Raw genomic sequence first — 25,471 nt, 5'->3', positions numbered from 1 at the left:
GGGAGTACCACCACTTATTTTGTTTAAAGCACTGGTAGATATAAGAAAATAAAAGAAACCGCAACAGCATTGCGGCTAATGCCATCGTCGGTTGCAGTAACACTGCATTCCACGCGGTGGCGCCTGTGCGTCAGGATTGTGTTTTTTAAAAAATAAATTAAAAAAAACTTCCCATGAAGAAGAAGAGAAAGCCGGAAGTGGATCGGCGTGCCTGGGACACACCAGACCGGTTGTTGTGTCAGGGACATGGCGACTTTCAGTAAATATTTCACAGCCAAGAACTCCTCCATAGCAGGCGGCATTCTGCTGGTTCTATACCTGCTGAGGAAGAGAAGCCGGGGGAACAAACGACACAGGTTAGATCTCTGCAGCTTTTATTTGTTTGCTTTGAGCTGAAAACCAGCTAGCTGTTAGTAGCAGCTAGCTGCTCTTTTTTGACAGGTGATACAACACCTGAAGATCTGCTGAAAGACGTTTCTCTTTATATTCAGCCCGTTTTCTTCACTCTTCCACATAAAATCTAAGTAATGTGGAGGAAAAGATAAAGGATTTGACCTGTTAGAGTGTTTAAAAGCTCATCTTCTGCCGCAGCAGGCTGACTTCTGGAACAACTTGTAGATCAGGTCTGAGTTGAGCTGAAAACTGTTTTTATGTCTGCTTTATCTTCTATAATTCTGTAGATTTTTCTGACTTTTAGAACATGACAACTTGTAGATCGGGTCTGTGTGTTAGTTGGGCTGAAAACTGTTTTTACTTCTGCTTTATCTTCTAAATTCTGCAGATTTTTATGACTTTTGGAAGTAGAGCTGACTTTTAAATCAGGTCTTTGAGTAAGCTGAGCTGAAAAACAGTTTTTTATCTTCTATAATTCTGTAGATTTTTCTGACTTTAGTGGAGTGAGAGCTCCAGGTTTTATTATCCTGAAGGACTTGGACGTCACCTGTTCAAGTTATCTGGTGACAGATTAACAGATGATTCCTGTTTCAGCAGATTAGGTGCCTCCTCTGATGCCTGTTCAGAAAAAAACTGTTGTATTTTGATTATTTTGGTTTAAGAACTGCTTATTTTAAGGTTAGGGTGCATAAAGTTAGTAAGTTTGTGCTTTCTGAGTTATTACTTTGTTGTAACAGTGATGTAGAATATGCTGTAGAAAAGTTTGTTTATTTATCTTCTAAACGAAGCCACGTCTATAATGAAAATGCATGAGTGGGATGTGTATGTCGGGGGAAAACTTGCCTAATCTTCTTCCAAACAGCTGATTCTGCTGTTTACTCTTGTTTGGTTTTGTTTACTCATGATTCTAGTCTGATGAAACATATTAGCAGTTTAATAGTTTATTCATTTAACAAGTAGTAAGAGCAGCCTGGTGACGTCAGGTCTCTGTGAGGAAAAGGGAACCACCGCTGGTCCACATCTCGGCTTTGGTATTTCCTCCTCTGTTTTTCCACACCATCACGCTCCCTCCACCTGAAACCGTCCCCCTACCAGGGCAGCGACTGTTCGCCATGTCTTCTCCACATTTAATGCATCTGCTGCTGGTGGAATCTGGACTCATCGCTGAACATTACGTTCCTCTGCATGTCCTGCTTCATGTTAAGGCAACCAGTAGCAGAAACAGCTGTTTGCAGCTGGCAGAAAGGATCTTCATGGACTTCGCTGCTGCTCATCCCTCACATGCATTTCCTTTACAAACGTGGCTTCATGTAAACGGGAGATAAACTTTCCAGCGGCGTTAGAGGAACGAAAGGATCCTTTAAACAGTCATTGTGTCGCCTTTTTAAAAATTTATTTCCTTCTTAACGGATTTGCTTTTCTTCTAATGGATAAAAACTGCAAAACCACAAGATGATTTTCATCTTGATGAAAAGCTCATTAATACATTTTTCCATGTTTCAGTGAGAGAATTTTTAAAGCCTCTTTAAATCCCAGTAACTTACCCACTCAGTGGCCTGTTGGCGGGGTTTTACTGGTCACTGTGGAGACCAAGCAGCCTCTCCAGTAGCTCCAGGTTTAAAACATGTTGCTTTGCTGCATATCTGAGGAAAATGCTGAAGTCCTGATTCTGGTTCTGCATGGATGGATGATTAAAGAGCATCACAGACATCTCCACTGTCACATGACCTAACCCGTGTGTCTGTCTGAAGCTCCTACAAACAGTAAACACCTGCAATAAAACTGAAATCTATTGAGCCACTTAGTGGAATTTATCCCAGTATTCCCAGTAAAGCCAAAGCCGCAGACATCATGGTGTGTAGATAAGTTTAATGCAGATAAACAGCTGAGTTTATGTCTTTCCGCCTCCGACGACGTGAAGGGGAAGAAAAGCTGAAGCTCTTGCCGTAGATTGTTCCACGCTTTGAAACCTGCGGCTGATGGTTTGAATTCCTTCTTGCTCGGCGGTAGATCAGGAAAACATGGAAATGGATTCATGTTTTAATGAGATGCTGCAGACTTATAGACTTTCTACTCTGGTGGATGTAAAGTGTTAAAACTTCCTGCAGCAAAAAGCTGAAATAATGAATAATAACTTGTTTAGCGCTGAAAGAAACTCTGCAGTTCTGCAGCACAAAGTGATCCTTGAACAATACTTAGGACTTTTTGTGTTTGTTTATTTATTTATCAGCCTCAATGAGCTGCTTAAACACACGTCTAGTCTGGATTTGGAGGCTTAATCTGTGTTTATTTAAAGCCTTCAGTGGTTTAACATCAGTTTTATTGACCTCCTGTCGGTTTTTGCAGTAACAAAGGCGGCTCGCAGCTCGTGTTAAACGCAGAGGTACGTCACTCCTGTTCATCTGAAGCATTTCTTATTAACGTAATCACATAAAGCTGTCATTAAAAATCCCTTTTTAAATGTCTTTCCTTACAGAAAGATGGAAAAAAAGACAAAGCAGCAGTGGACAAGGTTTTCTTCCTCCGGATCCTTCGGATTCTGCGGATCATGGTGCCAAGAGTTTTCTGCATGGAGGTAAAGTTAAGCAGACGAGGTTAGCGTGTGATGAAGGCGGTTTGCTTTAACGGAGGGAAGAGTTGAACCATTTGCATGAAGAACAGTCACGTTAAGAGTTTTCACTCCTTTATAATCATGTAAAGAAGCTGAAAAAGAGACAGCGGTGCAGGTCTGACCACGCCAGGTGTGAACGCGTGCCCCCCCGCTCCTCTTAAAGATGCAGATTCAGTCCCAGACAGGTACTGGGAGAACTGGTTTTGCAACAATCCAAGAAATATCTGTGTTGCACTTAAATCCACTCAGTAGTCGCCGTTCCGGATCAGTTTCAGCTCCTTTCCCCCGAAACATTTTCCTCTGCTGAGCAAACTGAGGTGCAGGTTTGTGGTTTAACACACGTTCGATGTTCCTGGATTGTAGAAGTTTCACTTTTTCATCCGGTCTGATTCAGACCCGGCAGAGATCTGCCACTAAAGCAGTTCGTACCGAGTTGGTGTTGATTTTATTCCCTGAAATTCCAGTAAAACTGAAACCAGCTCCCGCTGGCAGCTGGACTTGATCTGCATCTGCAGCGGTGAGCGAAGTGATGCTAACTGCGCTAGCCGTCACGGCTCTGTAGAGCAGGAAACACAGATTTTAGATTGATCCTCAGAGCAAATAAAACATGATTAAAGGTTCATTATCGGTGTTTATTTACTCCGAGGTGTCCGTGCAACCGAACACAACACACATTCAGCTCACAGCCTGGATTTAGAGTCAGAAAAAGCTTCTCGATGTCGTTTTCCCGGCTGTACAAAGTGCAGCCCTTTGACACAGAAACGTCAGCTTCATGAGCCAAGGTCACGTCCAGATGGCGGCTCGTATCTGATCTGTTGCCTAGATACGAGCACAGTCAAGGGCAGGAAGATAAAGGGCTAATCTGTAGCTTTTTGTTTTTACAGGGTCCACTAAGTGTTTTCTTTGCTTTTGTCTTCACCACAGACTGCCTACCTTGTCCTCATCGCCAGCATGCTTGTGACCAGAACCTACTGCGATGTCTGGATGATCCAGAACGGTACCATGATAGAAAGGTCAGAATTCCCTCCAGGCTCAACTTTGTGTTTAAAAGAATCATTGATTTGTTTTCTGGGTTTAAGCAGGATGTTTAGAGTTTTATGGTATGAAGCAGATGGAGCGGCTACATGTTACACATCAGCAAACTTTCATTTCACACATGCAGAAGAAAAACACACAACGTTCACTTTATCACTTTACCACCTGCTACATAAATAAAATGTCCAGCTGTTGTCAGAGGAGAATGGTCAGACTGGTTGGAGGTGATAGAATGGCAACAGGAAGTCCAGTAAGCACTGGTTCCAACCAGGATATGCAGAACATAATGTCTGAACACACAACATGTCCAACCAGCAGCAGAAGACCACAGCGGGTTCCCTCCTGTCAGTAAGAACAGGAAACTGAGGCTACAATTCACACAGACTCACCAGAACTGGACAATAGAAGATGGAGAAACGTTGCTGGTCTGATGAGTCTCCAGTTCAGCTCCACATTCACATGGTAGGATCAGAATCTGCTGGAAACATCATGACAACATGGATCCATCCTGCCGTCAGGATCACCAGTTAACCTCCACAGCCTACCTGAGTCCTGCTGCTGACCATGTCCATCCCTTTCTGAGCACAGTGTAGCATCTTCTGATGGAAACTTCCAGCAGGATGATGCACCATGTCACAAAGCTCACATCATCTCCACCATGATGATGAGTTCACTGTCCTCCAACGGCTCCACAGTCACCAGATCTACATCCAGCAGAGCAGCTTTGGGACGAGGTGGAACGGGAGATTCTCATCATGATGAGGTGGAACGGGAGATTCTCATCATGATGAGGTGGAACGGGAGATTCTCATGGTGATGAGGTCGAAAGGGCGATTCTCATGGTGATGAGATGGAACGGGAGATTCTCATGGTGATGAGGTGGAACGGGAGATTCTCATCATGATGAGGTGGAACGGGAGATTCTCATCATGATGAGGTGGAACGGGAGATTCTCATCATGATGAGGTGGAACGGGAGATTCTCATCGTGATGAGGTGGAACAGAAGATTCTCATGGTGATGAGGTGGAACGGGAGATTCTCATCATGATGAGGCGGAACGGGAGATTCTCATCGTGATGAGGTGGAACAGAAGATTCTCATGGTGATGAGGTGGAACGGGAGATTCTCATGGTGATGAGGTGGAACGGGAGATTCTCATGGTGATGAAGTGGAACGGGAGATTCTCATGGTGATGAGGTGGAACGGGAGATTCTCATGGTGATGAAGTGGAACGGGAGATTCTCATGGTGATGAGGTGGAACGGGAGATTCTCATGGTGATGAGGTGGAACGGGAGATTCTCATCATGATGAGGTGGAACGGGAGATTCTCATGGTGATGAGGTGGAACGGGAGATTCTCATGGTGATGAGGTGGAACGGGAGATTCTCATCATGATGAGGCGGAATGGGAGATTCTCATCGTGATGAGGTGGAACAGAAGATTCTCATGGTGATGAGGTGGAACGGGAGATTCTCATGGTGATGAGGTGGAACGGGAGATTCTCATGGTGATGAAGTGGAACGGGAGATTCTCATGGTGATGAGGTGGAACGGGAGATTCTCATGGTGATGAGGTGGAACGGGAGATTCTCATCATGATGAGGTGGAACGGGAGATTCTCATGGTGATGAGGTGGAACGGGAGATTCTCATGGTGATGAGGTGGAACGGGAGATTCTCATCATGATGAGGTGGAACGGGAGATTCTCATGGTGATGAGGTGGAACGGGAGATTCTCATGGTGATGAGGTGGAACGGGAGATTCTCATGGTGATGAGGTGGAACGGGAGATTCTCATCATGATGAGGTGGAACGGGAGTTTCTCATGGTGATGAGGTGGAACGGGAGATTCTCATCATGATGAGGTGGAACGGGAGATTCTCATGGTGATGAGGTGGAACGGGAGATTCTCATGGTGATGAAGTGGAACGGGAGATTCTCATGGTGATGAGGTGGAACGGGAGATTCTCATGGTGATGAAGTGGAACGGGAGATTCTCATGGTGATGAGGTGGAACGGGAGATTCTCATGGTGATGAGGTGGAACGGGAGATTCTCATCATGATGAGGTGGAACGGGAGATTCTCATGGTGATGAGGTGGAACGGGAGATTCTCATGGTGATGAGGTGGAACGGGAGATTCTCATCATGATGAGGCGGAATGGGAGATTCTCATCGTGATGAGGTGGAACAGAAGATTCTCATGGTGATGAGGTGGAACGGGAGATTCTCATGGTGATGAGGTGGAACGGGAGATTCTCATGGTGATGAAGTGGAACGGGAGATTCTCATGGTGATGAGGTGGAACGGGAGATTCTCATGGTGATGAGGTGGAACGGGAGATTCTCATCATGATGAGGTGGAACGGGAGATTCTCATGGTGATGAGGTGGAACGGGAGATTCTCATGGTGATGAGGTGGAACGGGAGATTCTCATCATGATGAGGTGGAACGGGAGATTCTCATGGTGATGAGGTGGAACGGGAGATTCTCATGGTGATGAGGTGGAACGGGAGATTCTCATGGTGATGAGGTGGAACGGGAGATTCTCATCATGATGAGGTGGAACGGGAGTTTCTCATGGTGATGAGGTGGAACGGGAGATTCTCATCATGATGAGGTGGAACGGGAGATTCTCATCGTGATGAGGTGGAACGGGAGATTCTCGTCATGATGAGGTGGAACGGGAGATTCTCATGGTGATGAAGTGGAACGGGAGATTCTCATGGTGATGAGGTGGAACGGGAGATTCTCATGGTGATGAGGTGGAACGGGAGATTCTCATGGTGATGAAGTGGAACGGGAGATTCTCATGGTGATGAGGTGGAACGGGAGATTCTCATGGTGATGAGGTGGAACGGGAGATTCTCATGGTGATGAAGTGGAACGGGAGATTCTCATGGTAATGAGGTGGAACGGGAGATTCTCATGGTGATGAGGTGGAACGGGAGATTCTCATGGTGATGAAGTGGAACGGGAGATTCTCATCATGATGAGGTGGAACGGGAGATTCTCATGGTGATGAGGTGGAACATGCATCTAATCTCCTTATAGAGATTTTAACCAGACACTGATTACAGAAGAACAACTTGGTAGTTTGAACTTCGCTGCTCATCAGTGAGTTTATTTGTGAAGATTTGTAGCTGATCTGTCTTCTTCGTGTCCACTTTGTCTCTCACTGAGACTAAACTGTGGCTCGGATCATTTACACGTGTTTGTTTTGACACATGAGTGTAAAGAAACAATTCCCTGACAGAAAATAAATAAATCCATTTTTTTTCCACAGCGGCATTATAAGCAGAGACACGAGTCTCTTCAAGACTCACTTTTATTCCTACATTTCCGTCATCCCAGCGGTAACTGCAGCGTCGCCGTCTCCCAGCTTTAAACCACTGATGCTGTGGTTGTAACACCTGGCTGCTTTTCTCCACTTCTGCCTGAGATAACCGTGTTACTGGCTTTCTTTAACCGGAAAAGCTTTAAACCTGGGAATTTAACGCATCTTTTTACATTGTAAATGTTAGTTTTAGTACGAAAACAGTTTGAAAGTGAACTTTATTATCTGGATACACAACAAAACCTGCAAAAATACAATATTTATCTAAAATAAACACAATCTGTCTATGGAATGTAAGTTTATAAGGGAAAAACATTGAAATATTAAGCACATATGTGAAATAACATCTGGAGTTTTCCTCCTGTTGTCTTATTTTACATCATAAATACACATTAACTATGTATTTAGTCTCAATCTGTGTTTAGTATGTTTGTCTGGTCGATATGAGGAAAAAGAAGGGTCACAATAAAGATGTAAATTGATGTTTTGCTGTTGGAAAACGTGCATGATCTGGAAGTGTTTGCTCATCTTTGTGCATGTTGTGGTTTGCAGTGCCATTATCGGTCGCTCCACAAAAGATTTCAAGATCTACTTGTTCAGCTTTATGAAATTCATGCCTGTTGTAAGTGTGTTTTTCTTTACTTTTGTAGTAAACTTCTTGTTGGGATCACTTTGATCTGATGTGTTTCCATGTTAAATCAGTCAACATGTTTGTTTATTAGATGTGTTTCAGCGTTCATCTGTAACGTTAAATATCTGAGAGTAATTATTGTTTTATGGTCAAAGTCATTTAGATTTAATAACAAACAAAACGCCACCGCTGGTGTTATGTTACCCGGTGAAACCGTGAGTAGAAACAGATATTATGGGATGTAAATATGTCAATTCTGACGCTTTACTCTGATTGGCTCGTTGCAGATCGCTTTGGTCAACAACTTCCTGAAGTTGGGCCTGAATGAGCTCAAGCTGAGGTTCCGCGAGAGGCTGACGAAGAAGCTGTACGACCAGTACCTCCAGTAAGTCCAGATAAATATAAACATGTAGTTTTTATTTAGAGACTCTATTTTCACCTGGACATGATGATGAAGACACTTCCTGTCAGACTTTCCACCAATCAGAGAGCTTAAACTGACGGTAACGTCCAATCAGGAGCAGCCAAAGATCAACAAGTGATGAGAAAAGCAGGAAAATAATGATCCTCTGTGGCTGGAATAAAGCCAAGAAGACGTTTGTGATGCAGCCATAATCTGACAGCTGAGGCTGGAGACGTCTCGTCTCCATGGAAACGTGGCATCTGCATGGAGACGTGGCGTGTTGATGGAGATGTTGCGTCTGCATGGAGACGTCTTGAGACATCTTGATAGAGACGTGGCGTCTGCACGAAGACGTGGATAGAGACGTGATGATGGAGACATGGCGTCTTCATGAAGCTGTGATGTTTCCATGGAGACGTGGCGTCTGCACAAAGCTGTCATGTTTCCATGGAGACGTGGCATCTGCACGAAGCTGTCATGTTTCCATGGAGACGTGGCATCTTCATGAAGCTGTCATGTTTCCATGGAGACGTGGCATCTGTATGAAGCTGTGATGTTTCCATGGAGACGTGGCATCTGTATGAAGCTGTGATGTTTCCATGGAGACGTGGCGTCTGCATGAAGCTGTGAAGTTTCCATGGAGACATGGCGTCTTCATGAAGCTGTGAAGTTTCCATGGAGACGTGGCGTTTTCATGAAGCTGTGATGTTTCCATGGAGACGTGGCGTCTTCATGAAGCTGTGATGTTTCCATGGAGACGTGGCGTCTGCACGGACATGTGATGTTTCCATGGAGACGTGGCATCTGCACGAAGCTGTGATGTTTCCATGGAGACGTGGCATCTTCATGAAGCTGTCATGTTTCCATGGAGACGTGGCGTCTGCACGGGGATGTGATGTTTCCATGGAGTCACGGCATCTGTATGAAGCTGTGATGTTTCCATGGAGACGTGGCGTCTGCGTGGAGACGTGGATGGAGACGTGATGATGGAGACGTGGCGTCTTTATGAAGACTTCATGTTTCCATGGAGACGTGGCGTCTGCATGAAGACGTCATGTTTCCATGGAGACGTGGCGTCTGCATGAAGACGTCATGTTTCCATGGAGATGTGGCATCTTCATGAAGCTGTGATGTTTCCATGGAGACGCGGCGTCTGCATGAAGCTGTGATGTTTCCATGGAGACGTGGCGTCTGCACAGAGATGTAATGTTTCCATGGAGACGTGGCATCTTCATGAAGCTGTGAAGTTTCCATGGAGACGCGGCGTCTTTATGAAGCTGTGAAGTTTCCATGGAGACGTGGCGTCTGCATGAAGCTGTGATGTTTCCATGGAGACGTGGCGTCTGCATGAAGCTGTGATGTTTCCATGGAGACGTGGCGTCTGCATGAAGCTGTGATGTTTCCATGGAGACGTGGCGTCTGCATGAAGCTGTGATGTTTCCATGGAGACGTGTCCGTGGGTTGGGGGTTGGGAAACAGCAGGAAGATGGAAGTCAAAGTTCCAACATGTAGACGTTCTCGGTCGGTCTGACTTCTGACTCTGGACTCGGTTTTTCCTATCAGAGGGTTCACCTACTACAAAATGGGAAACCTGGACAACCGGATCGCCAACGCAGACCAGTTACTGACGCAAGACGTGGAGAAGTTCTGCAACAGCGTGGTGGATCTTTACTCCAACCTCAGCAAGGTCAGTTTGGCTCATCATCCCGCCGTTACCGTGGAGACTGAGGTTTCCTCTGCAGACTCTCTTACTTTCTGCTGCTTTTCTGTCCTGCAGCCTCTCCTGGACATTGGCTTGTACATCTTCAAGCTGGCAAGTGCCATCGGAGCCCAGGTAATCAGATTACTTCCAGACTACTTCCATGCTGGTAAGAACGTATTTAACAGCAGATGCAGCCGCAAGCTGCTCTTCTGTCTGTCGAGGCATCACCAGCAGGTCCTCCAGGTCCACCATCCTGCAGGTTTTACATCAGGGGGTCCAGAGTCGGACCTGTAGAAACCTGTTGTAATAAGAAGAAAGTTGGACGTAATCACCGTTAAAGATGCTGTTAACCCGACAGGATGTTTACTCGGTGTTAAAAAGCGATCAGACTGCGAAGGCAGCCGAACGCTCTCTCTCCACGTGCGCTGCACCCACCAGCCAGCCAATCAGAGCCTGCCTGCATTATGCCTCTTAATTAGTGCACCGTTCTGCACAGTAACAAGTTGCTCTTCTGGAGTGTCGCTGTTGTTCGAGGCTGTTAACTGTGCCTCAAATCAAGACATGGACCAAGACATCTGCATGATTCTGATCGATCACCTGCTGCAGGTTCCACTCAATGATCCAGAATAGTTTTAGTCAGGGAAGCAGCTAATTTCCCATACTCTGTATCCATCCAGAATGTTTACTTACACCCTGAAACATGACGTCTTTGTTGTGGTTTTTGGACGTAAAACGTGTAAAAGTTGAAGCTTGAAAAGCAGAAGCAACCCGTCGGCTGCGACACACGACTAGTTTACTGTAGAAACATGAGCAGCTGATGAGTCTGGTGGAATAAAACCTCATCATCCGGACCAGAGCTCAGCGATGTGGCGATATATGTCATCGTTTACGCAACGATAAGCTGCTTTACTGCAGTATTTACAGCATGCACGCTGCATTACATTACCAAACCTGGAGGAAGAAGGTAGCAGACGTGTTTCAGAGGATAATTCACTAAAAGATGAGCAGCCAACCCAAAACTGATGCTCTTGTTCCTAAAAGAGGGAAATTTCTGTCTGGATGCGGTTTGGATATAAAAAGAGTGACGTGGAACCGACAACAGACTAGCTCACAGTCCCAACAACGGACTCCGACACAACTAACTCATTTTATCACCTGCAGGAATCAGGATAAAGAATCCAGAATAAAGAATAGAGTCAACGAATAAAAGCAGTAAAAGCAGTAAAAGCAGCGTCAAGTGGAGGTGAAAGCTCAGAACAAACTCCAGACCAAACGCTGCAGCAGGTATTTACCTGTGGAACGTCATACGACCATAGTTCCCCCAGATGGAAGGAGATCACTGCTGCCGTTGCCTAGCAACATCTGATACATAACTGATGGCTGACACAACATTAGTAGTTTATTTTGTTTTGTTTGTTTCAGTCACAATCAGTTTGTCCATTTCCAAAAAAACAATCAAGTAAAACAAAACAAACAGGCCGAAGCTTGTCAGCCTCATAATCTACACTTACAAATAACAAAAGCAGATGCATCACATACACGATGTGTGACTTTTATAAAGAAAAATCATTTATAAACTTTCATATCTCTCTAAAAATGACAGTTTTATGTGGTTATGTGTCGTTATGGGGATAAGAGTGATGTCGGGACATGAGGTTCTGGTCGTATCGCCCAGCCGTAAGACGGATCATACGTTGGTTTATACCGCTGTGTTGTCCCGTCCCCCCCCCCCCCCCCCCCCCCCCCTCTCCAACCAGGGCCCCGCCATCATGATGACCTACCTGCTGATCTCAGGCCTGTTCCTGACCCGGCTCAGGCGGCCCATCGGCAAGATGACTGTCACCGAGCAGCGCTTCGAGGGCGAGTATCGCTACGTCAACTCTCGCCTCATCACCAACAGGTAAACCAGCAGCGCTCTGCTGGCCCAACTGGGCGGGCTCGCAGCCGACACGGGAACGCGGCGTGTGTGTGGGAAGGGGTTTAATGTAGCGCCGTCTCTCCGCAGCGAGGAGATCGCCTTCTACAACGGCAACATGAGGGAAAAACAGACCATCCACACCACCTTCAAGAAACTGGTGCGGAACCACAGCAGCGTTTTGGGCTCGACTGGAGAAACGATGTTTTTATAAAAGGTTTCTTTCCGCTTCCAGGTCGACCATTTGCACAGCTTCATCTTCTTCCGCTTCTCCATGGGCTTCATCGACAGCATGATTGCAAAGTGTGAGTATCCGTTCCTGCTGAGGGACACGCAGGCCTTATGAGCTGTATCTGTAAAACCGCCGCTCCTCTGCAGACCTGGCCACCGTGGTGGGCTACCTGGTGGTCAGCCGGCCCTTCCTGAACCTGGCCCACCCCAGACACCTGCACAGCACACACTCTGAGCTGCTGGAGGTGAGAGGAAGCAAACACACACTCACACACACACACACACATCAGCCAGTGGAACTTAGGAGGACTGTGCTTGTGGTTCTGCTGGTGATGTAGGACTACTACCAGAGCGGCAGGATGCTGCTGAGGATGTCCCAGGCCCTCGGCAGGATCGTTCTGGCTGGCAGAGAGATGACGCGTCTCTCCGGGTGAGTTTCACAGAATAAAACTAAAACTTTTGTCCCTCAGCAGCAAAATATGTTTCGCTTGTTCCTGTTATTTTAAACTTTGTGGTATTAAAACTAGGAGGAACAAAAAGGGTTAAAAATGCTCCCAGTCCACTTTTTATTTTATTTAAACAGATAATGTTTTATTCTTTATATTATACATAAACTGTGTTATTTTAAAGTCAAGCAGGACTTTTAATTTGACAGTTTTCCCATCGGCTTTATTCACAAATCTGATTAGTCTTTTTTTTTTTTTTTTGTCTTAATATTTTTGTTTCAGCAACAAACAACAACAATAAAATTAAATAAAATCCAGGATTTATTTCGTACACATTCACCACCACACATCCATACTTTAGGATCTGTGCATGTGCAGGCAGACATACAGCTGTGCTCATATTTATTCATATTAATTCATAACCTTTCATTAAAGAAGGAAAAAAACAGCTGCCTGTAAAATTAGCTGAAATTGACTAAAATAATAAATAAAAGTTTTATGAAAACTGACATTATTTTCTAATTCTGGTTCAATAGAATTATTTTTTTTAAAAAAGCAAACAAAAAAGATGATTTATTACATATTACATCAGTCATAAAGTAATATTTAGTTGAAGAATCCTTCAATGTTTCCGCTCCAGTCAGGTGTTTTCTGTTCCTCTCAGTCAGACTTCTGCACCTGTTGACAGGTATTTTGTCCCACTGTTCAACAGAAAAGTCTCTCATTTGTCCAGGACACATTTGCTTGTTTGTTTGTTTTTCTTTCTTCAACTCAATTAAATAAAAAACAGTGTCTTATATTACTAAATTATATATTTGCAAATTTTTATTTATTGTTCCTCTTTTTAAGTCTCCAGTTATTTGAGTGACTGTTGTAAATTCAGCTTTTCTTTGATGAAAGGGGATGAATACATCTGAGCACAACTGTAGAAAAACACAAAAAGGACAAAAAAGGATAAACAGAAGTTATCAGGAAATGACATTTTTGGTTAAATATTGGTTTATAAATGAGCAGATTTAACATGTCTTAACTTAAACACACATCCAGAAAGTCCAGTAACATTTCAGACTTTTCTTTAATGAAAGGGGATGAATACATTTGAGCACAACTGTACATGTGTGTGATGCGTATTCTGATGTTGACTCACAGTATGGAGGATGTGTAATAAAGTTTATATGAAGAGAAGAAGTACGACAATCTGCTCCCACGATGTCCTACCACCTAAAAAACACCAGACACAGTTCACCAGAGAACACAGCGAGGAGCGAAAAGTACATGAACATCCATCCTGCAATTATCAACAACAATTCTTTATTTGTCACTTATGAGAATTTTTTACATAATTTACAAGGATCATCTATATTTATTTATTTATAAATAAAGGTTTCCAAGTTTCTTCCTATGTAAACATATTTCCAGAGTTTCCAGCTGATGTTTGTGCTGTTTGCAGCCGTTCAGAACTTCTCCCAGCAGAGCAGCAGAGTCTTTTTCTAATTCCAGTCCTCATTTAATTCTAGTTTCCTCTTTTTAACCACTAAAAGTTTGGACTAAAGCTGATGAAATAAACGGTGCCGTCAGCTTGCAGGGTGGAGGATTTATCAGCAGGGGGCGGTCTAACACCTCCCACTGCAGCCGCATCTACACACCAGCAGTTCATCGGTCTGTTTGGAAGGCAGACGAGTAATCAGACTGATTGATCTACATTTTATCAGGCTGCTTGTCTCGCCGTGGTCCAAGAGGCCGGAGCCGATCTGAGGATCGGCCAGGCGTCTCCAGGACGTGTTCAACACACGGTTTTATTCTGCTAAGCTGCTCATCGATCTGTGTCTGTTTATCAGATGAAACTAACGCACAGGTCGGCATCGTGGTCGTGTTTCGGCTCAGCCGTTGCGTAACTTCAGCTTTATGCAGCATGGCTACGATGTGAGGAGGTACATCCGAGTCAGCTCCATGTGTCTGCCTCCACATCCAGCAGTAAACCTCCTCATGAACCACATTTATACCTGGAAAACTTCCAAAGATGAAGACGTAACAAAAGGATCGAAGAAAGCGTGAATGGCTAAAAAAGCAAAATGTGGAAGTGTTGGAACAGTTTGATTGATTGATTGAAAAAGTTTATTTGAACATAATGAAATCTAAAAACAAAAACAAGAAAAAACCAACATAGAAATAAAAGATGACAAAACGTTCAAAATGAGTGGGTAGAAGCATCAGTTCATATGTAATCCCACCCCAGTGATGAGCAATACAATATCAATAACAATATTAACCCAAAGCAATACAACAGTATGTTAGTAAGACCTATATAGAAATAATAATAATAATATCCTTTATATGTCATAATCTCTATGAATACAGTAAGCACTTACAGTGATGGAGTGATGCAGTTATAATACCAATAATAATAATAAAAACAATACCAACATTTATATCAATAATAATAATAGAACCACTCAGTGTATGTAATATGTCTTCATTCTATAATATTTCTGTACTGGTCAATAAGTTCTGCATCGTTTCATCCGACTGTGAAGGAGGCAAAGCGCCACAGATATACACAACAACACAACAGCATCACTTCAAACGTCTGGATGAATGAAGAAAGGAAAAGACAGGCGGTTTGGGTCGGTGTGGGTCAGGTTGATGTGGGTCAGGTGGGGTCAGGTTGATGTGGGTCAGGTGGGGTCAGGTTGATGTGGGTCAGGTTGATGTGGGTCAGGTTGATGTGGGTCAGGTGGGGTCAGGTTGATGTGGGTCAGGTTGATGTGGGTCAGGTTGATGTGGGTCAGGTGGGGTCAGGTTGATGTGGGTCAGGTGGGGTCAGGTGGGGTCAGGTTGATGTGGGTCAGATTGGGTCAGGTGGGGTCAGGTTGATGTGGGTCAGGTGGGGTCAGGTTGATGTGGGTCAGGTGGGGTCGGGTGGGGTCAGGTTGATGTGGGTCAGGTGGGGTCAGGTGGGGTCAGGTTGATGTGGGTCAGGTGGGGTCAGGTTGATGTGGGTCAGGTGGGGTCAGGTTGATGTGGGTCAGGTGGGGTCAGGTGGGGTCAGGTTGATGTGGGTCAGATTGGGTCAGGTGGGGTCAGGTTGATGTGGGTCAGGTGGGGTCAGGTTGATGTGGGTCAGGTGGGGTCAGGTGGGGTCAGGTTGATGTGGGTCAGGTGGGGTCAGGTTGATGTGGGTCAGGTGGGGTCAGGTTGATGTGGGTCGGGTGGGGTCAGGTTGATGTGGGTCAGGTGGGGTCAGGTGGGGTCAGGTTGATGTGGGTCAGATTGGGTCAGGTGGGGTCAGGTTGATGTGGGTCAGGTGGGGTCAGGTTGATGTGGGTCAGGTGGGGTCGGGTGGGGTCAGGTTGATGTGGGTCAGGTGGGGTCAGGTGGGGTCAGGTTGATGTGGGTCAGGTGGGGTCAGGTTGATGTGGGTCAGGTGGGGTCAGGTTGATGTGGGTCAGGTGGGGTCGGGTGGGGTCAGGTTGATGTGGGTCAGATTGGGTCAGGTGGGGTCAGGTTGATGTGGGTCAGGTGGGGTCAGGTTGATGTGGGTCGGGTGGGGTCAGGTTGATGTGGGTCAGGTGGGGTCGGGGGTTGGCATCAGAGTTTGCTGAACGATATCTGTGTCAGTTTGGTAATCGTCCTTCTGTCTGTTTCCTTCAGATTCACGACCCGGATCACTGAACTGATGACGGTTCTGAAGGAGCTGAATGTGGGCCGATATGAGCGCACCATGGTCTCCCAGCAGGACAAGGGTTTGCATCCCAACCAAACATGCAAGCAGACGCTCTGAGCAGCCGTGTCCAGATAAAAACCAACTCCTTCTTTCTTCCCAGTAGCAGAGACAGCGGAGAAAAGCCTGCTGGTCCCAGGAAGCGGTCAGATCATCAACAAAGACAACGTCATCAAGTGAGTCTCGCATTCAGGACGCTCATGTCCTCCTCTTCCTGTCCTAAAAGATCTCCCGTTACGTCGCAGGTTCGACCATACGCCGCTGGTGACCCCCAATGGAGACGTCCTCATCAAAGACCTGACATTTGAGGTAACCTTTCGGTAAATAATCGTAGTTTAGTTTCCAGTTCAGGAACAAAGCTGCTGGTTGCAAACCAGTCTGAAGACTGGAGGGACTCCGATACATCAGTAGTACCGATACATCAGTAGTACCGATACATCAGTAGTGACGATACATCAGTAGTGACGATACATCAGTAGTGACGATACATCAGTAGTGACGATACATCAGTAGTACCGATACATCAGTAGTGACGATACATCAGTAGTGACGATACATCAGTAGTGACGATACATCAGTGGTGACGATACATCAGTAGTACCGATACATCAGTGGTGACGATACATCAGTGGTGACGATACATCAGTGGTGACGATACATCAGTGGTGACGATACATCAGTGGTGACGATACATCAGTGGTGACGATACATCAGTGGTGACGATACATCAGTGGTGACGATACATCAGTAGTACCGATACATCAGTAGTACCGATACATCAGTGGTGACGATACATCAGTGGTGACGATACATCAGTGGTGACGATACATCAGTGGTGACGATACATCAGTGGTGACGATACATCAGTGGTGACGATACATCAGTGGTGACGATACATCAGTAGTACCGATACATCAGTAGTGACGATACATCAGTGGTGACGATACATCAGTGGTGACGATACATCAGTAGTGACGATACATCAGTAGTGACGATACATCAGTAGTGACGATACATCAGTAGTGACGATACATCAGTAGTGACGATACATCAGTAGTACCGATACATCAGTAGTGACGATACATCAGTGGTGACGATACATCAGTGGTGACGATACATCAGTAGTACCGATACATCAGTGGTGACGATACATCAGTGGTGACGATACATCAGTAGTACCGATACATCAGTAGTACCGATACATCAGTAGTACCGATACATCAGTGGTGACGATACATCAGTGGTGACGATACATCAGTAGTACCGATACATCAGTAGTACCGATACATCAGTGGTGACGATACATCAGTGGTGACGATACATCAGTGGTGACGATACATCAGTGGTGACGATACATCAGTAGTGACGATACATCAGTAGTGACGATACATCAGTAGTGACGATACATCAGTAGTGACGATACATCAGTAGTGACGATACATCAGTAGTACCGATACATCAGTAGTACCGATACATCAGTGGTGACGATACATCAGTGGTGACGATACATCAGTGGTGACGATACATCAGTGGTGACGATACATCAGTGGTGACGATACATCAGTGGTGACGATACATCAGTGGTGACGATACATCAGTGGTGACGATACATCAGTGGTGACGATACATCAGTAGTACCGATACATCAGTGGTGACGATACATCAGTAGTACCGATACATCAGTGGTACCGATACATCAGTAGTACCGATACATCAGTAGTACCGATACATCAGTGGTGACGATACATCAGTGGTGACGATACATCAGTGGTGACGATAAATCAGTGGTGACGATACATCAGTGGTGACGATACATCAGTGGTGACGATACATCAGTGGTACCGATACATCAGTGGTACCGATACATCAGTGGTACCGATACATCAGTGGTGACGATACATCAGTGGTACCGATACAGACGATACATCAGTGGTACCGATACAGACGATACATCAGTGGTACCGATAAATCAGTGGTGACGATACATCAGTGGTACCGATACATCAGTGGTGACGATACATCAGTGGTACCGATACATCAGTGGTACCGATACATCAGTGGTGACGATACATCAGTAGTGACGATACATCAGTGGTGACGATACATCAGTAGTGACGATACATCAGTGGTACCGATACATCAGTGGTACCGATACATCAGTGGTACCGATACATCAGTAGTACCGATACATCAGTGGTACCGATACATCAGTGGTACCGATACATCAGTAGTGACGATACATCAGTAGTGACGATACATCTGTCGTGACGATACATCTGTCGTGACGATACATCAGTGGTGACGATACATCAGTGGTACCGATACATCAGTAGTGACGATACATCAGTAGTGACGATACATCAGTGGTACCGATACATCAGTGGTACCGATACATCAGTGGTACCGATACATCAGTGGTACCGATACATCAGTCGTGACGATACATCAGTCGTGACGATACATCAGTGGTACCGATACATCAGTGGTACCGATACATCAGTGGTACCGATACATCAGTCGTGACGATACATCAGTAGTGACGATACATCAGTAGTGACGATACATCAGTGGTACCGATACATCAGTGGTACCGATACATCAGTGGTACCGATACATCAGTCGTGACGATACATCAGTCGTGACGATACATCAGTCGTGACGATACATTATGTACCAGCAAAATCTTTTTAAATAATGTCTTGTTTCTTTTCTATTATTCTCTATTATTTCATGTTTGTTTAATATCATTGTATTAAAACTGGTTGAATCTGACTTTATCTTTTATTTAGTTTTTATCATTTGATCTAATCTTATTATTTAATGTAAATAAAACATTTCTGTGAGTATAATCTGAACCAGATGTCTTTATAAATCATCCAATAAGTCTGATTTTGTGTCTTCTGAAGGTGAAATCGGGAACCAACGTCCTCGTGTGTGGACCGAACGGTTGTGGAAAGAGCTCCTTGTTTAGAGTCCTCGGAGAGGTGAGAGTTAACCCCTTAGTGACTGATCAGTCAGACATCTGCTCTGCGAACGGCGTCTGATGGGTACAGATTCCCATCGGAGCGTCTGACAGGCTGCAAAAACAACAGACATAACAATACGGGGATCATTTATGTAGACAGACCCTCCAGCACCACTTCACCTTATCCATAAACCTCATCGAACCTTATCAGTAAACCCAGACATGTGGTGAAACACGCTGTATATACGATATAACCAGGCGAGGAGATTTACGGAGACCAGCTTGGTCAGCAGGATGTTTTGTCTGAAGGGTTTGAGGTGCTGATGAAGACTCTAACAGACATTGTTGGTGGTTTTCTGGGTTACACTGAGGAAGAGAATAACAGAGTTCAGAGGTCAAACCTCCTCACCTCTCAGAATAAACTTGGCCTTCCTCTTCGTCTGGTTTCACCAGTTGGTTTCTTCATGCTGGTTTCTGTTTGTCTTGTACAGCTGTGGCCTCTGTTTGGCGGAAACCTGACGAAGCCTGAGAGAGGGAAGCTCTTCTACGTCCCGCAGGTAAAACTCCTCCGCAGGCCGACTGGAGAGCAGGTTGACTTCCTCCTGTAGCTGCCGGGCGTAGCGTTAAACAGCAGCGTGGTGTAAAGGGTAGCTAACGGCAACAAGATTTTTCATCTCATTCCTCAGAAATTTCGCGTTAAATACGTATTTTGTGTGTTGTAGTTTTTTCCAAGAGAGATTCAGATACAATGTTTATCCCCATTTTCCTGTTTTGTTGCTAAGCAACCTGGAATTCAAATGTTACCCCCCCCCAGTACTTTGTATCACCTCCTGATCGGGGCGTTGCAGACTATCAGGAAGTGGTCATGTGATGTAGACCGAATATCACTAACTAGCTGACTTGTGAAGGTAATTAGTTGCAGCTGAATTCGTTCTGAAAGACTTTTACAGTGAAAAAAACATAAATAAATGTGAAGTGATGCTCATTTAGCATTGGATGAATCAGAGCTTGGCGAGAAGCTGCTTGCAGACCTTAATGACATGAAACGCTGCTCCAATGGAGCTGCCGATTCAAAGGCTGCAAATGAAACCAAGGATTGGGGTGGGGGAGGGGGCTCTTCCAGGGCTTTGGGTTGCTACCAAGCAGCAACCTCCGGTGGTTAAAAGTGAAGCCTGTGTAGAAGTGCATAAAACTGCAGTTCCCCCTTCATCCACTAGGGGCTGCAAAACAGAGCAAATCCCCATAGACTCCCATGTTAAAAAGACCAACTTCACAGCAGGAATAAACATGTTTACAGCCTGGTTCAAAAATCCATTTCAGGTTTAATAGGTCAGGTTTACCTTCATGACAACTGTGTGGGGAGTGAATGTTTTGCTAACTCACCTGTTTAAAAGTAATTTAATCTTGAGGTTTGGCATATTTAGGGGCGTGTCCTTTTGATTGACAGGTACCTGATCTCCTGCTTCAAGTCAGAAGAACATAGAACTAAAAACGTAGAACAACCGCAGTTTGTAGCCGGTTAACAACGTGACTTAGCTTTAGCCCGCTTACCTCCGTTAGCTGGTTAGCTCCTGTTATCTCCGGGTTAGCTCGGTTAGCTCTTAGCTACAGAAAGCTCGGAGTTCGCTCGATGTCAATCATCCACCATGATGCTCACAGCCCCCCTCTCAGCTCCACCTCTTTGACCATATTTGTATTTTCCGGGCGAGACGACGAGCATGCCCCTGCCAAGATGGTGATGGTAGGAACCGCCCACCGAGCTTCAATTCAGCTCTTCAGAAACCTACGGGTGACGTCACGGAGGCTCCGCCTATCTTTTATATACAGTCTATGGTGGCAACGCTGCACATGAACAAACCACACGACTCGTCGGTCGCCCCAGGAACGTTCCTGCATGCACGGAAGCAGTCGGACGGGTTCAGCTGGACCCAAACCGGATCATTTCCCAGACAAAGTCCAGGAAGATGAAGAAACGCTACAAGACTGGGCCGAATTCCCTGCGATGATGTTCAGCACTGATAAAACGTTGTTCTACGAGCCGAGTTTCTCCCCGGTTCTGCTTCGTGGTTCGGGTTCTGTTGGTTTGACTGGTTCTGTGCTTCCAGAGACCCTACATGACTCTGGGCTCGCTGAGGGACCAGGTCATCTATCCGGACACCATCGAAGACCAGTGGAAGAAAGGCATCTCCGATCAGGTGGGAATACACCCCGACACACACCTCTCGCTCTACTTGGAGTGTGTTTGTAACGACCTTGTCTGGTCTGCGTCCAGGTGTTGAAGGAGTATCTGGACAACGTCCAGCTGGGTCACATCCTGGACAGGGAGGGCAGCTGGGACTCGGTCCAGGACTGGATGGACGTCCTCAGTGGAGGAGAAAAGCAGAGGATGGCTGTAAGTTTTCCTGTCTGAAGAAGTTCATATGGCTCCAGTCCGACTCGCTTTAGATGTTTCCCCGCTGCAACACACTTTGTTCAGATTAATGTCTGAACTGGTGCAGAGCTCATCAGAGAATCAGGTGAGTTGCAGCAGGGAAACATCTCATACCTGCAGGACGGACCAGGTTTGGTTCCGCTTCAGCTTCCCGCAACGCCTTAATGGAAGAAACGCAGCTGGAATTGTGACTCAACACACACACACACACACACAGAAACTCTTCATAGTACAAAGTGTTGTTTTGTGTAAACAAACTGAGATTCGAAGGGTTAAATGATTTGTTCTGCTTGACGAGTAAAAGATTTAACCTTCAACACGCTGCCGGTGTGTTCATGCGCAGACATCCAGGAACACGGTTCCCTGTTGGTGAACCTGCCGGGCCACGTTTAGAAGACAGGATGTGTCTGAAGGGAAATGTCTGAGCGATTCTCCAACAAAGAGATCATCGATCTGTTCATCCGCCAGACTAATCGCTATGACGACCGAGTAAAAGATGTAAAGTGGGACGGAGCAGGACGATCGAGTCGCTTCGTTCGCTCTGAATTTCCAGGCAGAATAAACCCTGATTTTTTTTCTGTTTGTGAAAAAGATTTCAGTTTTAAAAGGAAAAACCATTTTTTATGCAGCGTGATGAAGGTTAAATTAAACATGAACTTGTGATTATTTCGTTCTGAAGGTTAAAATGTGAAACTATTAGTTATAAACACGGTAGAACGTAGTTTATACACATCGTATCGTCTGATCTGAAACATGAAATGTGATGTTCAGCAGGTGTTTTTGGTGTTTTCTACCTCCAGATGGCCAGACTCTTCTACCACAAGCCCCAGTTTGCCATCCTGGATGAGTGCACCAGTGCAGTGAGTGTGGACGTGGAGGACTACATCTACAGCCACTGCAGAACGGTACGACCCGACGCCGTGTTGTCGTAGCAACACGCCGCCACATCATGACTTCCTGCTCGGCGGCTCTGAGGGTTCTGGGTCTGCGTTAAGGAGCAGAAATCTCATGTTCTGGTTGATGAGTAGTTAAAGCATCTTTTGCTGCAGTTCTCATAACTTTGTTGGAACTTTATGAGGAAAAGGAGTTTTCTGCGACGGATATGTTGAAAAAAACAGGAAAAGTCACGACATGTTGGAGCTTTAAAGACGTCGCTGTTTTCTTTTAGAATGAAAAAGAAAGCAAAAGCAAAAGAAACGAAAAGATTTTATCATTTCATAGAAAATATGAGCTCAGTGTGAATCTGATGCAGCAACATGTGTAAGAAGTAGTTCCGCTAACGATGTTTAGCTTTGGTCCAGAGAAGACGGCGTGTTTCTGGATCCTCTTCACATATGATGGAGCTTCAACCTGCATGTGTGGATTTCAGCCTGAACTGGGTTCACACTGGTTTCTGGAAGCTTCCTGAGTCCATGCACTGGTTTCCAGTAGAGAATCATGTCTGCTGTTAATGCAGAACATCACCAGCATCCAGCCTTGTCCAAGCATACAGAGATTCCTTCTAATTCTCTGAATCTGTAGTCATACTGACCTGTTTCTAGTTAACGTAATCAGTTGCTGCTTTTCCAGTCTTTTGTTGCTCCTGTTTCAACCTTTTAAAGATGTGTTGCAGATGTTTCACCAGCATCCAGCCTTGTCCAGTGTATACAGAGATTCCTTCTAATTCCCTGAATTTTTAGATGATATTGTACACAGTAGATGGTGAGATCTTCATGTTTATTTATATAGTTTGTCGCAGATTGTTGAAGGTCTATCCACCTTTAGCAATCCTCCTTTTATATCCAGTCATGTTGCTGAATCTCCTGGTTGTAGAGAATCATGTCTGCTTTTAATGCCGCAGATCACAAGCATACAGAGATTCCTTCTAATTCTCAGATCTTGTGATGATATTATTCACTGTAGATGAAGGATCTTCAAAGTCTTTTTTACTGGAATTGTTCCTAAATTTTTTAACCCAGTTTGTCTCAGACTGGTGAGAGACTCTTCCTCTCCGAAATGCTCTTTTTATCCTCATTCATCCAGTCCAGCTTTATTTGTGAGGCAAACACATCACAACAAAGTGATGTAAAGAAGAATAAAAGTACAGCAAATACAATTAAAGTATTAAGATAATGAATAAAAATAAGACAAGTTTGCTTAAAAAAAAAAAACAAAAGCTCCATTTTGACCAGACAGCTTTTAGAAGCTCTTATTTCCCATAAAATGTCAGTTTATCTTCTGCTGGGAATAAAAAGCAACTTGATCAGATTTATAAGTCACTGCTTTCTGTTTATTTATTTACATTTTTACCATCATTCTTCTGGAATTGTTATAATAATGTTTCATAAAAGTGTTTCTTCTTTTCTCTGCAGGTGGGGATCACCTTGTTCACCGTGTCCCACAGGAAGTCTCTGTGGAAACACCACGAGGTAACGATCGACCCTTTCCACACTGAATCATCAGAGATGTTTTCAGTCGTCTAATACCCCCCTCTCCCCTTCGCCAGTATTACCTGCACATGGACGGGAGGGGCCACTACGAGTTCAAGCCCATCACAGAGGAAACTGTGGAGTTCGGCTCGTAGGCGGCTGCAGACTCAGCCCAGAAAACCAGTCCGTTCACGCTCTGAATAACCCGTAGCCGCGGCCAGAAGCCCAGTTCTTAATCCTTCCTGATTTCCACTTTCTGTTCCTCGTCACTTCAGTCCCACCGTGTCTCCATCGTGTCTCCACCGTGTGTCCATCGTGTCTCCACCGTGTCTCCACCGTGTCTCCATCGTGTCTCCACCGTGTCTCCATCGTGTCTCCACCGTGTCTCCATCGCGTCTCCATCGTGTCTCCATCGTGTCTCCATCGTGTCTCCACCGTGTCTCCACCGTGTCTCCGCCGTGTCTCCATCGTGTCTCCACCGTGTCTCCACCGTGTCTCCATCGTGTCTCCACCGCGTCTCCATCGCGTTTCCATCGTGTCTCCACCGCGTCTCCATCGTGTCTCCACCGTGTCTCCATCGTGTCTCCACCGTGTCTCCATCGCGTCTCCATCGCCTCTCCACCGTGTCTCCATCGTGTCTCCATCGTGTCTCCGCCGTGTCTCCATCGTGTCTCCACCGTGTCTCCATCGTGTCTCCGCCGTGTCTCCATCGTGTCTCCACCGTGTCTCCATCGTGTCTCCACCGTGTCTCCACCGTGTCTCCGCCGTGTCTCCACCGTGTCTCCACCGTGTCTCCATCGTGTCTCCGCCGTGTCTCCACCGTGTCTCCGCCGTGTCTCCGCCGTGTCTCCATCGTGTCTCCACCGTGTCTCCACCGTGTCTCCACCGTGTCTCCATTGTGTCTCCACCGCGTCTCCATCGAGTCTCCACCGTGTCTCCATCGTGTCTCCATCGTGTCTCCGCCGTGTCTCCGCCGTGTCTCCATCGTGTCTCCATCGTGTCTCCATCGTGTCTCCGCCGTGTCTCCGCCGTGTCTCCGCCGTGTCTCCACCGTGTCTCCGCCGTGTCTCCATCGTGTCTCCATCGTGTCTCCACCGTGTCTCCATCGCCTCTCCACCGTGTCTCCATCGTGTCTCCATCGTGTCTCCATCGTGTCTCCGCCGTGTCTCCATCGTGTCTCCACCGTGTCTCCATCGTGTCTCCGCCGTGTCTCCATCGTGTCTCCACCGTGTCTCCATCGTGT

The 25,471-nt window shown here is 45.7% G+C and overlaps 1 protein-coding gene across 2 annotated transcripts; it reads left to right on the top strand.

Annotated features, from left to right (window-relative positions):
• The first annotated feature begins 219 nt into the window (after positions 1 to 219).
• On the top strand, positions 220 to 24,644 carry abcd3a (ATP-binding cassette, sub-family D (ALD), member 3a). 2 transcript variants are annotated; one of them, XM_079259883.1, is made up of 23 exons: positions 220 to 356; positions 2,740 to 2,776; positions 2,870 to 2,968; positions 3,929 to 4,017; positions 7,928 to 7,997; positions 8,294 to 8,391; positions 9,973 to 10,096; positions 10,187 to 10,243; positions 11,869 to 12,011; positions 12,117 to 12,186; positions 12,262 to 12,331; positions 12,405 to 12,502; positions 12,596 to 12,687; positions 16,355 to 16,446; positions 16,531 to 16,600; positions 16,670 to 16,733; positions 19,331 to 19,408; positions 19,881 to 19,946; positions 21,495 to 21,584; positions 21,662 to 21,781; positions 22,621 to 22,725; positions 24,172 to 24,228; positions 24,306 to 24,644. In XM_079259883.1, exons 1-23 carry the CDS (start codon positions 247 to 249, stop codon positions 24,381 to 24,383), a joined length of 1,977 nt encoding a protein of 658 aa, XP_079116009.1. In that variant the 5' UTR covers positions 220 to 246; the 3' UTR covers positions 24,384 to 24,644. The 2 variants fall into 2 exon arrangements, with proteins under 2 accessions (XP_079116009.1, XP_079116010.1); XM_079259884.1 differs by lacking the exon at positions 7,928 to 7,997 and adding an exon at positions 7,325 to 7,394.
• Positions 24,645 to 25,471: the final 827 nt, after the last annotated feature.

Source organism: Telmatherina bonti (assembly GCF_933228915.1).
Source record: "Telmatherina bonti genome assembly, chromosome: 20".
Taxonomy (NCBI): Eukaryota; Metazoa; Chordata; class Actinopteri; order Atheriniformes; family Telmatherinidae; genus Telmatherina; species Telmatherina bonti.
Note: the sequence above shows the minus strand (reverse complement) of the source record. Positions and strands in the feature narration are given on the sequence as shown.